We start from the raw sequence: 15,164 nt of genomic DNA on the forward strand, positions 1-15,164 counted from the left end.
TTCTAAAACATTGCACTTTAAAATTCTAGTGAACAGAAATTACAAACCCAGGCAAGTTACAATGCATACTTAATCAGTGTGCCTTACTATTTCTGAAAGCAAATAGCATACTTATTTTCCTTCTTTTATAATCTGCTCTTATGCACCAGATTATATGGAAAGGGCCTTAAACAAAGGTCTATACTTAAAGAAAATCCAATTAGATGGTATAAAAAGTTCCCCATCTAAAAACAGGCTACATCTAGCCCTGGCCTGTGTGGCTCTATTGGTTGAATGTCACATTCATACTAGTTGAATCACTAGTTTGATTCCAGTCAGGGCACATGCCCATGTTGTGGTGTGTATGGGAGGCAATTGATCAATGTTTATCTTTCTCTCTCTCTTTCCCGCTAAAAATCAATTTTAAAAACATTAAAAAAGACTAAATCTTAATTAAGACTAACTGAAAAATGATGTAAGCCTTCAACTGTGAAACAAAAAATCAGTTCTGATAAAATATATTTCTCCAACATCTTAAAAGTAACCTTGTAAATAAACATATTTCCCTAAAGAGCTCTCGTTAGGTAACAACAAAAGAGATCACTTACCAACCACTGCGCACTTATATGTCATCAGAGAAGCCAAAGCTTTCACTTCATCTACACTCACGTCAGTGCTGTAACGAATACCTGTAGTGTTTAAAAAAGGGGAGGGAAAGAGAAAGAAAGGAATGCATTTAGAACATCCTCACAGGTTAAAAAAATGCTACAAATAGAAAATGTGCCCCCTACACCCTGGTCATTTCCAAGAACACGAAAAGAAGCTAACGATGAAAAGGCAATATGAAAGGCCAAAGAGGGAAAGCTGCGAAGTCGACACCCAGTAAGCGCTCCAGGGTGAGCACCGACCTGGGCGTTAAGCATTCTGATAAAGACTGGTGTGGAAGCCCCGCTTCTGCTCTCTGGCAGGAGTAGCTAAGAGCATCAAATAGCGTTCCTGGGGATTTAGAGAGGAGTTAGAACCTGTCTTTCCAGTAAGAAGTACCTATGATTTCACAAGAAAGAAATTACCTTCAAATAAATGATTTTTACACTTTTAGGAAAGCAACTAACTCAAAGTTTTATTTTCTTTTGCTTTTTGGTTTGGGTGATTTGGTAGTGGGGAGTTCAAGGAATTTGCTTTCTGACAGCATACAGATATGGGCAAATGGATAATCAACAAGTATGACAGATCCAACTTTGATATCAGATGGCTAAATAGAGGTATTAGCTTCAAATGGGTATACTCAGAGAGCCTTCCTCCCCTCACCCGCTGCTAGCCTCTTTTAACCAAGAAATGAGCGAGCTGAGAAAGCCATCTTTCATTCCTGGGGACAAGCAATTCTTTTCACTCTTTCTGCAAGGATGGGTGGGTGGCCAACCAGATAGACAACTTTAAGTCTTAATGCCCCTGTATTTAAAGCACAGGTGTTTGGTAGAGGGGACAGAGAAATTAGGTATACCCACTACTTAGGTTTTAGGAGTCTTAATCAATCACCCTTCTAAGCTGTGCAGGGTTAAGCCATGTTTTGCACTCCATGGTCCATTGCTTCTTAACCCCAAGGAAGAAGGCCTGAGTGTTTGACTGCACATTGGTTGGGCATCATCCAGGGTATCTGGATGAAGCTGGGTACAACTTCCCTGAGAGCCCCAGGAAATGGGGGACCCAGGGACATCTCAAAGAATTCTGGAGAAAAAGAATTCCAGATGGAAATACACGTGTACACTACCTAATGAAATGGCAGTTTAAGGAGACTTTCCTAGTCATTTTTAAAAGCTAGTTTCTTGCCGAAACCGGTTTGGCTCAGTGGATAGAGCGTCGGCCTGAGGACTGAAAGGTCCCAGGTTCGATTCCGGTCAAGGGCATGTACCTTGGCTGCGGGCACATCTCTAGTAGGGGGTGTGCAGGAGGCAGCTGATCGATGTTTCTCTCTCATCGATGTTTCTAACTCTCTATCCCTCTCTCTTCCTCTCTGTGAAAAATCTATAAAATATATATATTTTTTAAAAAAAGCTAGTTTCTTATGTCTCAGAAAACATCTATTTATACATAAATTATGTTTTAAAAGAATTTTATCTATTGTGTATGTGATCATAAAGAGCAAATTCTGAAGCTGAACATGTGTCTGTAGCTTATTAGAAAAATAAAATGATTACATTTAGAGAGGTGACCTCTTAGAATCTTACGTAGAATGGGTTCTCAGAACATCTGTGGAATAAAGTTGTTATTAAGATGCTAAGACTGAGAAGTAAAATAGCCAACGTCTGTACAGCCTGCTTCCTCCCCCATTTCTCAGGTCCCTGTTACAAACTTTTCATTCCAAGAAGCCCTCCCTGATCACCCTATTTAAAATAGCACCTCTTCCACACCCCCACTTTCTAGACCCTTCTATCTTATTTTATGTTTTACCACGGACTTTGTTATCTACTTGTTGACCTCCTGGCTTGCCCATGAAGACTGCTTTATTTCCTGATGTCTCATAACAGAAAATGACATGTATTAAGACACTCAAACACATATTGAATAATATGTGAATATTTCTTGACACTTAAAACTTAAGGTGGAAAGAGAAAAGCCACGGCCACGAAATTCTGATATTCATGTAAATGCTGCATAATTCACCCTAAGTGCAAAGGCTAAAAAGTATTGAAAAGCAAAAGTACCAGCACCTAAAATACACTACAGACAAAAACAATGAAAGTTATATTTGCACTGAGGCCTGTGCAGTTCCCAACCTGTCCATGGTTTGGAGTGCTATCTGCCAAACCCTCAGAAAGCAACGAAGAGGGTTTATCTTCTGGGAAGACTAGCTGGTCTCCTCCAAGCCCCTACACAGAAAAACAAAACAAACAACCCCAGTACTGTGTCTTCCAAATGACATGGGAAAAGGACGTTAGGCCAGGGGCCTGGCTTGGATGCAGTGTCCAGCGCGTCCTAAGCAGGGCCCCAGCGACCCAGGCGGGGAGCACCTGCTCACCCGGGAGGTGCGAACACTGCTCGTCGGCTTCGCGTCAGGATTGCACAGGACAATGCGTGTGAGGCTTAATGAACCGTGATTTCCTTTTTTTCTCAAGATAAATTCATGGGGATAGTAAAATAGTTTACTATTAGTTAGTATTCCTCCTATTACACATAAAGCACATTTTTCATTACCTTTTCGAGCCCATGGAAGTAGTCACTGAGTTATTTTAATTTTGCTTGCTGTCTTAACACACTGCAGACCAGTAGTTTTATTGCTAGCTTTACCCAGTGGCCAGATAAATTTCTATTGATCGAGTACAAAAAACATTTTAAAATTAAATATCCATTGCATTTTGATGTTATTTATTAGATGTTCTTACAAGCTAATGTCTCTTTAAAGTATGACACTTAGTAAAACACTGTGTAATATGCAGCGAGAATTCTTGTGATCCGTCCGCAATGTGTTAAGTGGGGGGAAATGCTAGTAAAAGCTACTTAAACTGTTAATCTGAAAAACACAAAGTCTCCAAGTACCATAAATAAAATACTCTGTAGCAACACTTGAGACAAAACAAACTCCAATAATGAAGGAGTTACTCACATGCAGGGAAGCTAGTTGCTCTTCCTCTTCTGGGAATGGAAACTAAAGACAATTACTAAAAATATATTGTCACCTGAAAATTCTTAACTATATTTTGCTGGACACTAAGAATATGACTGCAAAGAAGAGACACTCCACTGAGATTGTAAATTCAATGGATTAGCAGAACTGGACTAATGAAGGGCAAAATGATGACACATACTTCGAAGTTCTGCAAAGGGAAAACCTAGCATTTTTGGATGCCTAATACCTCAATACTCAATTTGAAGACAAAGTTGTTCAATATGCACATACATACAAGAGAGCCAGAAAACCTTAAAATATTTCAAAGCAAAATAAACCAGGGAGGGTCGTATTTGCAGTCTGAATAGTCTCACTTTTATCAAACAAAGCCTTTCCTCTGTGGGGTGGGAAGGGTGGCAGAGAAGGTAAAGGTGAGCAGGACCACCCTAGCTTGGGCCTGTGGACTGAAGGGTCTTGGGATCTGGTCAAGGACTTGGAGGCTCCATTCCCATCCCAGTGGGGGCACATGTGGGAGGCAGCCAATCCAATCGATGTGTCTCTCCACTCTCTCTAAAAATCAATGGGGGAAAAAAAGTCCTGGGGTAAGGATTAAAAACAAAAAATGGAGCAGGGCCAAACAAAGACCATATGGGACACAGGGACATGAATGAGAAAGGAGAAAAACCTTATTCTAGAAATGGAAAGTAAATTCTGTGTTTTGGCATCCTAGTCTTACAGCACTGTTTGTCAGCCTCTGTTGACACCAGCATTAGGAATGTGTGGGAAGAAATCAGCTGCGTCTTGAACAGGACTGGCATTTTCAATGAAAAGCTGGCTAAACTAGAAAGCAAATGGGGTGATTACACAGGTGTGGACCACAGGACTTCTATCATTAGAAATGGCTCTAAAATCAAGGACAACTTTCAGATGGATAACAGAGTAATCTGTGCTTTCCATTCAGAGAAACTAAAGAAAAACCACCCATGGCAGTGTGTATTATTTATCAAGCTTGGTAAAGTTGGAGGATGGGCTGGTTATAGAATTAAGTACCTACTTTGCAATGGGAACTTTGAAATCATCTCTTTCATTTAAGAGAAATTAGCTGTTTTGAGCTAACTGGTATGCAGATGTCTCAGAAGGACATTAATGAAATACATAGCAGTTAGCTCAAAACAGCTAATTTCTACACACAGCACAAAGTATTTCTGCCTTTTAACTTACTTACCAAAGATATTCCTTACTATCTTCAAGAGCCTAACCATTGGTGTGCACTAAGTTTCTCTAGGAGAATTAAAAATCAAGAGCAAAAACTAGCTGAAGTTGCTATGGTGATGAAGAAAACACCAGCTTGAAAGAGTCAGTGAAAACCACAACTTGAAGTGGCCTCAGTGTTTTTCCTTTTGCTCGTTGACACAAAACCAGAAACATACCAAAAAGCTCCTAGCGACCACATCACCATTGTTTCTTATGCTGAATCATTAAACATATTCATGAAAATTCAAAAGGTTTTTTAAATTATGTGAACCTGTATCTTTTAACAGGGTTTGATTTATTCACTAGAAATCCAATTTCCAACTGTATTCTCTCACTTTTCAGAATTTTCTCACTTAATACTAACATAATTTCCTAACTCACAGAAAAAGCTGAAGTCTCCCCTGATTACCACTTAGGGGTTACCATTCTTAGCAACTTAAGTGTATATGTATCCTTCCAAATAATTTCCCTGTATTCAGGTACATACATATCTATAGATATATGGCTTTGTCTTGTGCTTAAGTAATTAACTTACAGCCCAATGAATGAAATAAAAAACATGCACTTTAACAGGGGGATCTTGTTAGTTTTTAACAGATTCCTTATTCTGATAATTCTAACAGTAAACTTAAGAGTCACACCTTCATACCAAACAGGTCTTGGAAACCATGCTAGTTCGAAAACATTTAGCAAAAGATAACAGTAACTCACTCTAAAAAGGTTCCAGGGGGTAAAGGCTCGAAATTTTGATATCCAGTTTCATATAAATTATTCACAAATCTAGCTGACATTTGAGATAGATCTTAAGAGAGGATACGAATTATAGGTGGACGGGAGACAAGATATGTATGGTCAGGTACCACAGGCAGAGACAGTACTTCGCAAGGGTAAGATTGAGAAAGTATATGGCTGTATTTCCAATGTTCCTAAGGATCCCTTTAAACCAGATTTCCTTATTTTCAAACCCCATTCCTCTCTCCTTACATAAACACCTTTTGTCCCTAATCCCACCATTTTTCCTACTAGTGCTTCAGGCTAGAAAGTTGTGGTATCTTTGACTCTTCCCTTCAATCCATAAATACTTCCTGTTGGGTAATGCCACCATCCTTCAAAATGGTTTATCTGTCCTTTACTTTTGTCTCCCGGACCTTACCTATCACATCATTCCCAGCTCCACTGCTGCTCGATTTCTGTGCCCTCCTAGGTTCATTAATTATCAGCAAACCTCCAAGGAAAACTTTCTGCTCCCACACTCTGACACAAAAGGTATGGGGGTTTCCACACCAGCAATTCTCCACTTCTCGGAACACCAACTGGGTGTCCTATAACTTAGTTCACTTTTGACACTGACGACCCAGTTGGTACACATACTCCACAAGTTAAGGGCTCACTCCCAAAGACCTCCCCCCCCCCCACCATTTCAGTTACAGTACTGAGTGCTTGGGGTTCCCACACTTCTGCCCAACTTGGGTACAAACTGGAAGTTCCCACAACCCCCTCCTCAGGTTTGAAAATTTGCTATGTGGCTCACAGAACTCAGGGAAACACTTCACTTACATTTACTGGATTATTAAGAGGGTCCTGAGTACAGGAGCTTCTGTCCCTGAGAAGTTGGAATATGCCATCCTCCTGGCACATGAATGCCTGCCGGGAAGCTCTCCCAACCCAGTAGTTTAGGCATTTTTTATGGAGGCTCCGCCACAGAAGCATAACAAATTATTAACTCAGCCTCCAGCTCCTCTCCCCCACTGGAGGGTGGAAGGTGGGGCTGAGAGTCCCAGCATTTTAACCTCAGGTCACCTTTCTGGTGACCAGCACCATCTAGAAACCAACCAGAAGCCCACAGAGAGTTGCCTCATTAGATTAAAAGATGTTCCCATAACCCAGAAAATTACAGGGTCTTAGGAGCTGTGTCAGGAAATGAAGTTAAAGACCAACTATTAGCACAAATGATGCTTCTAGCACCCCTATCACACAGGGACTCCAAGGATATTAAGAGATCTGTCAGGAAGGGGGCTAGGATAGTACAAGAGGTAATAAATAAATAAATAAATTTTGTGACATTTGTTATGTCACAAAAACCTACTTCTCACTATTTACAGTCTGTCCCCCTCACACAGTCTCACCTCAGACCTGGGCTGAAGCCACCCTCTACTTCCCTCATAAGTGATCTTTCCCCCACTCAATTCCTATACAGCCCTCCCTACTTCCAGATCCAGACTGCTTCTCCCCGTTATCTTCTTTGAATTATTACAGCAGCGCATTGTTTGGTGTATTTTCAATTTGTCATTTCTTGATGGTTTCTGGAAAAGGAAAACGCTGAAAAAATGTACTGAGCTTAAAGCAAAGAGAATGACATAGTGCAGAAGAGATTTTGGTTTCTGCTCTCTTTTGAGGAAATGAAAACACATTTCAAAAAACAAAACAAAGCAATTAATGTGTGTGTTTTTTAAGTCTCTTATAGATAGTTCCCCAGCAGAGGATGGTACCTGACACAGAGAAGGCAAATAACAGACATGCAATAGATACATTAACTGTCAGAAATCCCTATGAACTAATGTTCTTTAAATATTAAGTTTAAAACTGTTGCCTACAAGGAAAGGAAACCCCACATAATGGGAAAGCTGATTTATTTGGGATACAGTCTATAGTTTGTAAATCCAACATGGGTACTGTTACCCTTGATTATTCCTTTGCTGTTTCTCTCTTGGTAAGAAATTAAAAAAATAGTTCATGTAAATCCTACGGCCCAATATGTACATATGCTTTTTGAAAGACCTATGCTGACATATATTTTGTGACAATGATAAATGACAGAAGGGGTCACATTACTGACAACCTTTGTAATTGTCATTTGGGTCATGCTCATATTTTCCTCTAGCCAAGAAGTAATTCAGAAAATTAGGTCTCTCAGTCTGACTCCAAGAATAATCAAGAAAAATAATAGCAATTCTTGATAAACAAAGATCTTTCTTAGTTTTTAAGGAAGAGCCACTCAGAAGAAAGCTATTTAAAAATTATTTCATTGAAAATTATTAACACATGTAATAATTGAGAAATGCATTGTTCTGGCTACACACGAAACTGTTAAACACCAAAGCTCTTCAAACGTCTTTTAATGGAAAAAGCTCTCTTTAAAATGTTATTTCAGCCCAGCTGGCATGGAGTGGTTGAGCGTCAACCTAAGAACCAGGAGGCCACACAGCTTGATTTTTGGTCAGGGCACATGCCCCAGTTGTGGGCTCCATTCCCAGTGTGGGGCATGCAGGAGGCAGCTGATCAATGAGTCTCTCATCATTGATTTTTCTATCTCTCTTCCTCTCCCTTCATCTCTTAAATCAATTAAAAATATATCTAATCTAATAATAGACAAATATGCAAATTGACCGCACCTTTGCTACACCTAAACCACGCCCACCAGCCAAACCACGCCCACCAGCCAATCAGGATGAGTATGCAAATTACCCCCAACAAAGATGGCGGCTAATTTGCATATCAAGACAGCGTCAAAAGAAGCCAAGAGATGCAGAAGGGAGTAAAGCTTCGGAGAAGCAAGCAAGCGGGGGGATGGGGGGGGGCGCGGAGAAGGGAGGAGTGAAGTCAGGGCCGGGGGCAAAGGGAAAAGCAGGCGGGCTGGCAGAGAAGGTGGGGCGGGTGACAAGGGCGGAGCGGAGGCGGGGCCGGGGGCGAAGGGAAAAGCAGGCGGGCTGGAGAAGGCGGGTGGGCGACAAGGGCGGAGCGGAGGCGGGGTAGAGTGCAGCAGGATTTTTCCTGCAACGGGAACGCTAGTATATATATAAAAACCAAAACAGTGCTAAACCCACTTTCTTCCACTGTAAGCCAGAAAGTTCATGTTCAATGGCTATTTCTTGAACTTAAATTTCAACACTGCCAATTTGGAGTTTAATACATACTGGTGCTTGTCCTCCGATTTCTGATGCCCCAAATTCCTGCAAAGTGTACTTTGCATCTAGTGAGTGAGCAGTATTTGTCTTCCTGCATATGGTTTTTACTGAAAAGCAAACGAGCTAGATGGATTCACACAAACTATGGGAAGATTGATATCAATCTGATATAGGATAAAAGGCCTTTATAATAGCAACACAGTTCATATTGAACTAAAAAGTATTAAAAATAACAGCAATATAAAACTCAAGGATAAGGGCTATGATGTAGAAGACGCACAAATTACCTGTCATCTAACTGAACTTCCAGATTGGATTAATCCTGAGTTTAATTTACCTACAAAGACTACATTTGATCTGTGGCAGCAGAGGGAGACACTCTCCTACCTTCTTCTTCAAAGTCCTGCCACTCACCACACAATTACATCCCAGAGGCTGAGGGAGACAACCAAACCTTAGCCGCCTCCACCCTGCACCCTGTTGCCCAAAGACAACAAAGACCATCTACCTCCTCCAGCTTCCTTTTTGCATTTTGGCTCTTAAATAACACGTCAAGCCCTAGCTGGTCTGGCTCAGTAGATAGAGCATTTGCCCACGGAATGAAGGGTCCTGGGTTTGATTCTGGTCAAGGGCACATGCCAGCGTTGCAGGTTCAATGCCCAGTAGGGGGCGTTCAGGAAACAGCCAATTAATGATTCTCATCATTGATGTTTCTAACACTCCCTTCCTCTCTGAAATCAATAAAACTATATTTTTAAAAGAGGGAAAAACTTAGTGAAGTTTAGGGATTATGCAAAGCATCTTTTAAAATCTCAATACCTAATATATTCTGTATTTCTAAGACCACAGTGGAACCAAAGAGGCTAACAACTTCCTTTTAAGTAAAATATGCTTTAAATGTTTAAGTGGAGGGAAAACCCACTGAAAGTTCCTCTTAGAATATACATTCTCTGCAATCAGACAAGGATGATAAATGGGTACAAGATCCTTGAGTGCCATGAAAGCAAAGCATAGAAGTCTGCAAATTTTTCTTAATCATCCATTTGTTATACTGTTCTTTATCTTAAGCACACAAAAATATTTTTAAGATCTTTCATAGCAAAATCAATCCTCCCCAAACCTATTCTTCCCATACTTTCAAATTCTGAAAGAGAATAAACCTATCACTAGAGGTCAATTTCCTTTATTATCTCGCAATGCTTGCTACTGTTTATTAGTTAAAATTCAATTTCTCAATGTTTATATGTTGGGAGTTAATAGAGCTTTCAGTGGCATGCCTTCTTGTAAACGGGATAATGGAAGAGAAAATTGTATCTTACACTCTACAGTGGTCGGCAAACTCATTAGTCAACAGAGCCAAATATCAACCATACAACAATTGAAATTTCTTTGGAGAGCCAAATTTTTTAAACTAACACCACTTCTTCAAAATAGACTCGCCCAGGCCATGGTATTTTGTGGAAGAGCCACGCTCAAGGGGCCAAAGAGCCGCATGTGGCTCTCGAGCCGCAGTTTGCCGACCAAGGCTCTAGTATAAGCAAGTGCTACAATAACAGTGCTTCAGGATGTCTGATGCAATTTGTTGCTAGGTTCAATATTATGGTATTAAAACTGCTGTGGCAACAAGAGGAAGAGGACCTACCAACTGTGGTAAACTTTAGTGAGTTTGTGGGGTTGTGATTGATAACGGTAGGAGAGGGCTTGGCTACTAGAACTTCCTGGAGCAAATCAGATCCTGCAGGAAAAAACAGCTAGTTCATTTGTATGTCTTTTAAGCAACTGGAAAATACTGATAAAATAGTAATATGAACTTGACATTCATTTTAAAGAATCACTGCAGTTTAATATTTGCTACCTCGGCTTCTTCCTCCAACATTCTTGTTTGCTGTTCTCGGGAGTCTGACCTTGTATTCCTGGGTTAGAGAATAAGGGAGTGGTAGGAAGAAGACGGGCAATGTAGGAGATTGACAGTATGTACATTTTACATACTTTTGGAGCTGGAAAGGGAATCTAGAGGTCAAAGTGGCTCAACGTTGATTTTAGAATAAAGTGTTACAGATTAAGTCATAAAAGTGGGTAGGGCCAATGCAAATTTAGCCAGCAAGTAAAGGTAAATCATTAAACAGTTTAAACCTTTGCTCCCCAGCTGAGAATGCCAGCAGTGGTCAATTTTTTTTTTTTCTGGTAGAGAGATTTCTAAAAATGATCCTTAGAAGTCCGCTGGTAAAATAGAACCCTGTGCCAGGTTTGCGGAGACAAAGGGCACAGCCCCAGAGCTCTCTGCAAACTCCAGCAAGACTCTTTACTTTCCTATTTTAGGTTATTTTTAAGCACCTTTAAAAATGTATAGTGAAATTAGAGGAAATATGGAAAAAAACCCCACACTTTTATTTTCTCAAAGAAAGCAATATGACTGCATAAGCTAAATCCACATCCAAAAACTTAAACTATGTATAGGATAACTCGGTGGTTACCAAATTGTAACCAATTCAACTCCTTTCTTCACCTACTTATCTCTTCCCCAAGCTCAAATCCGGAGCTAGCCAGGACCGGTACACACCCCCGGGCTATTTCATTCCATTGGCTGGCGGGCCCGCCAGCGGTCTACACCCTTTAGATTTACTGTCAGGACGCCCGGTGTTTGTCAGAGATGTTACACTGCTCATGTATTACTATTTTGTACGAAACAAAAGCTGTCAGGATAGAAAAATAATTAAAAAGGTCAACGTGTAATTAACAAATTCATTTCGTTAATAAAACTGTCTAGATTTCAAAACTAGAGGCAGTTCATTTTTATGTTACTGTATCCTGTCACTAGTGCAAAAAGAGGGAAAAATTATAAAGTTACTTCATAACTTGCATTCGGGTGAGTCACAGAAGCCCACAAAAACTCGCCAGGCACAGCCAGATGGCCAGGCGTTCCCTTTTCTAGAAGCGCACTTCGTCAGGGCCCGCCCTGTGACACCCAAAGGAGCAGCGCCCAGGGCTCCTCTGCACGCAGCTTCAACCCGCAGGAGCTCCGGGCGGGGAGAGGACCAGCTCCCGGTGGGCCAGGGCGGGAAAGCCCCTGTCCACCGAGCCTGACCCGTGGGCAGCGGGAGGACCCGGTGCCCGCCGGGCGGGGCGAGCGGGGGGCCGGGCCGCGGGTCGGCGCCGGCGCGAGGGCAGGGCGGCGCTCACCTCCCTTGCAGGGCGTGCGGTGCTGGCTGTGCTGGGCCCGGTAGCCCTCGATGACCTCCCAGGAGCCGTCGTCGCGCCGGATGGGGAAGGACAGGCTCAGCACATGGTTGCAGGGCTTGATGATCCGCAGGATGCCGCGCACCCGCTTCCGCTTCTGCTCCTCGCTCTCCCGGGTCTTGAGGTCCTCCACCAGCTTGTCCTCCACGATGCTGGCGCCGCGGTCGAAGAAGCCCTCCACCATCTTGAAGAAGTTGGGGTCGTCCTCGCGGTCAGCCGCCGCCTCGCTGTAGTGTCGCCGGGTGGGCGGCGGGAGCCCCGGCTGCGGGGCGGCGGCGGAGGGCTGCCCGCGGGCCCGGCCCAGCAGCGCCGCCGAGTCGGCTGCCGCGGAGCCCAGGGCGGCGGGCCCGGCGCGGGACAGCAGCAGCGCTTCGCCCAGGCAGCGGTACATGGCGGCGGGCGGAGGCGCTCTCGGAGGCTCGGGGCCGTGGGAGGGGAGGACGGCCCGGCGCGGGCTGCCCTTTTATCCGCAGCTTCCTGCCTTCTCGAGCTGTCCCCTCCCCTCGGCGCTCGCCGCCGACCCAGGAGGACGGACTTCGGGGCCCCGGGCCAACGTCGCCTGTGAATGGCAGGGCGGGGGCGCGCCGCCCTGGAGCCGCCCCTCCGCCTCCGCCTCCGCCGCGGCCTCCCCCGGCCTCCCTGGCGACGGCGCGTGCCGGCCGGGCCCGCGGGCACTCGGGGACGCGCAGGCGCAGGGAGGGGTGTGTGCGGGCACCCGGGAGCGCGCAGGCGCAGGGAGGGGTGTGTGCGCGGGCACTCGGGGACGCGCAGGCGCAGGGAGGGGTGTGTGCGGGCACCCGGGAGCGCGCAGGCGCAGGGAGGGGTGTGTGCGCGGGCACTCGAGGACGCGCAGGCGCAGGGAGGGGTGTGTGCGGGCACCCGGGAGCGCGCAGGCGCGGGCGGGCCGGCGCGCATGCTCTCCAGGCCGCGCGGGCCTGGAGCATCCCAGGGAGGGCGGAGTCTCAGGTCTGTGCGTGGCGCCCCTGGCGGGGTGCGGGGTACTGGAGGGGGGTTTTCTGGGGCGAGGGCCTGTCCTGGGAGGGGGCGCGCCTGCCTCTGGGGGGCGCTGAGAGGCCGGCCTCGGGACTGCAGGCGGTGCGGTTGGCGGCAGGCCGCGGTGAGTCATGGTGGCCCTCTTTCCGCCCGGGCCCGGCGGCCGCCCGCTCCCTCCCGGGCCTGCCCTGAGCGGTCCAGGCCGGCGGAGCAGCGGCGGTTGGAGGCCGGGGAAGGGCTTGGCTGTTCGCACGGGAACTGCGAAGAACTTCGTGTCGCCCGGAGCTGCATTTTTGAGGTGGCTTGCAGAAACTGGAAAGGAGAAGGAATCCCTTACCGACTGGCTAATTTTGTCTCTTAACCACTCATCCGATGATGTTGAGATAAAATTAGTTATGTAAATCGCTGTTGTAGCTTTCTAACATTTACTGCCGGTCCTTCCCCCTTTCCGTGTGGAGGAAAAGGGGTGCTGTGATGAGGCATACATTCCTAACGGGGCAGATCAGGGTGGTAGTCACGCCCCCAGACACATCTTTAGTAAAAAGTTTATCTTTGCCTAAAGCAAGCCCTGTCCTTTGTTTCTGTGCATCTTGGTTGACACCTTTGACATGCCCCCTTTCAGACCCCTCCTTTAGGGGGTGACCACCATCAAGAGAGCACGTCATCTTTCCAGTTTCTGCAAGTCACCTCAAAAATGCAGCTTCCTTTCCCCAGCCTGCCTTGCTTTCTTCCACTTTCAGGTGATCCTCCCGCGGTCCCTCTTTAATTCAAATGCGTAAACGAAACTGCAAAATGGTTATTCTCCGGAGCGCTTGGAAGCTTCCTGGCAATGTCCTCAGTTTTGGCTTAAATAAACTCTTTTTTCTTCTTTTTTTTTTTTCCAAATAAACTCTTAAAAATTCTCTACAGGTTTCGACGTCCCTTATGTTGACAGAAATATGTTTTTGAAATAGTCTAAAACCAAAAGCACTCCAGGGAATTCTTCTCAGTAATGTATATATTAAATGGACCAGAATAGGATTTGTAAACTTTAAGCTAAATGAAGGTTTAATTATGTACTTAAGCATACTTGATGGGAAATGCTGATGTTAACCACTCTTGTGGTTTGATGCTTGTGAAAGGAATGTCTCCGTTTTTAAGACAGCTGCTACAGGCCACCTTACCAGCTTTAGCGATCCCAGTGTACTTTGGAGGTTTTAAAAGCCACCTTTTTGACTTGCAAAACTACTTTGCTTTCTGGCTTTCACTTTCTTCATCCATTAGAATATGGAAAAGAACCTTCATAATTCTCAAGAATCCTGCAAAGTATAAGATGACAATCTAGATCAATTCAATTGTATTAACCTCTCAGTGTACTTTCAAAGCAAAAAAGATGGTGCTGATATTTTGCAGTGTTTGCTAGATTAAAATGGTCACAATTTATATTTGTATTGTGTTTCTTAGTGAAAAATATTCTCTGAACTGAATCCTGAATTTGTCTTGTTGGTCAAAAGATTAAGGTACCAAATTTGCTTTTCATTTGATAGTGTTATCAATAACATTGTACCCCCCCCCCCAACCTTAATGTTCCAGAATAAAGTGATTAGAATCAGTAAACATGTGGACTTCCTTTTTTTCCTCTTCAGATGAAATTCTTTGGTATGTTTTGAGGAAAGTGGTTTAAGTTTGTTTGTTTTTGCCCTAGTTTATCTCTTTCTTGATAACCTTCAGAAAAATAAATGTTTAACTTTGCTTCCTCCAAGTCTTAATCACCTGAATTCAAGATGGTGGAAGTGTGGCAGGATAGTAAGAAGCTACGATAATCCCTTGGCAAGTGGGATAGAAAAACGTTATACAGCAGTTTGCAGCCCTCTAATAAGTTCTATCTTCCCTAAACAAAAGACACGTAAGAGTAAATGGTTTGTACTTATCCCCAAGCAGAGGATAAATCATGGAGACAGATAGCAGAAATGCAATTAGTGCCATTTGTGCCAACTACACCCAAGGACAGAGGAAGTTAAGGGAATAAATCTCATTTGGTCATTTCAGCATAAAGCTGATGAAGATTCTATTGAGATCCTCCCTTAAGACCTCCCCTAAATGCCCAGCTTTTAAAACCACTCAAAAGGAAGGACACAGAGCCTGCTCTCCCAGGAATATGCCTGCACCCCTTCCTCTCCCTTTTCTCCCCCACAGGCCTGCATCTCCTACTC

The 15,164-nt window shown here is 44.1% G+C and overlaps 1 protein-coding gene across 1 annotated transcript in view; it reads right to left on the bottom strand.

Annotated features, from left to right (window-relative positions):
• GLUD1 (glutamate dehydrogenase 1) overlaps window positions 1-12,628 on the bottom strand; it is a 37,602-nt gene extending 24,974 nt beyond the window's left edge. The window contains exons 1-2 of the mRNA XM_028156826.2: window positions 11,923-12,628; window positions 588-668 (exon numbers count right to left, since the gene is read on the bottom strand). Coding sequence (XP_028012627.2) covers window positions 588-668; window positions 11,923-12,370 — 529 coding nt within the window. The 5' untranslated portion in view covers window positions 12,371-12,628. The remainder of the gene's footprint in view (window positions 1-587; window positions 669-11,922) is intronic.
• Window positions 12,629-15,164: the final 2,536 nt, after the last annotated feature.

This window comes from Eptesicus fuscus, chromosome 17 (genome assembly GCF_027574615.1).
Source record: "Eptesicus fuscus isolate TK198812 chromosome 17, DD_ASM_mEF_20220401, whole genome shotgun sequence".
NCBI lineage: Eukaryota > Metazoa > Chordata > Mammalia > Chiroptera > Vespertilionidae > Eptesicus > Eptesicus fuscus.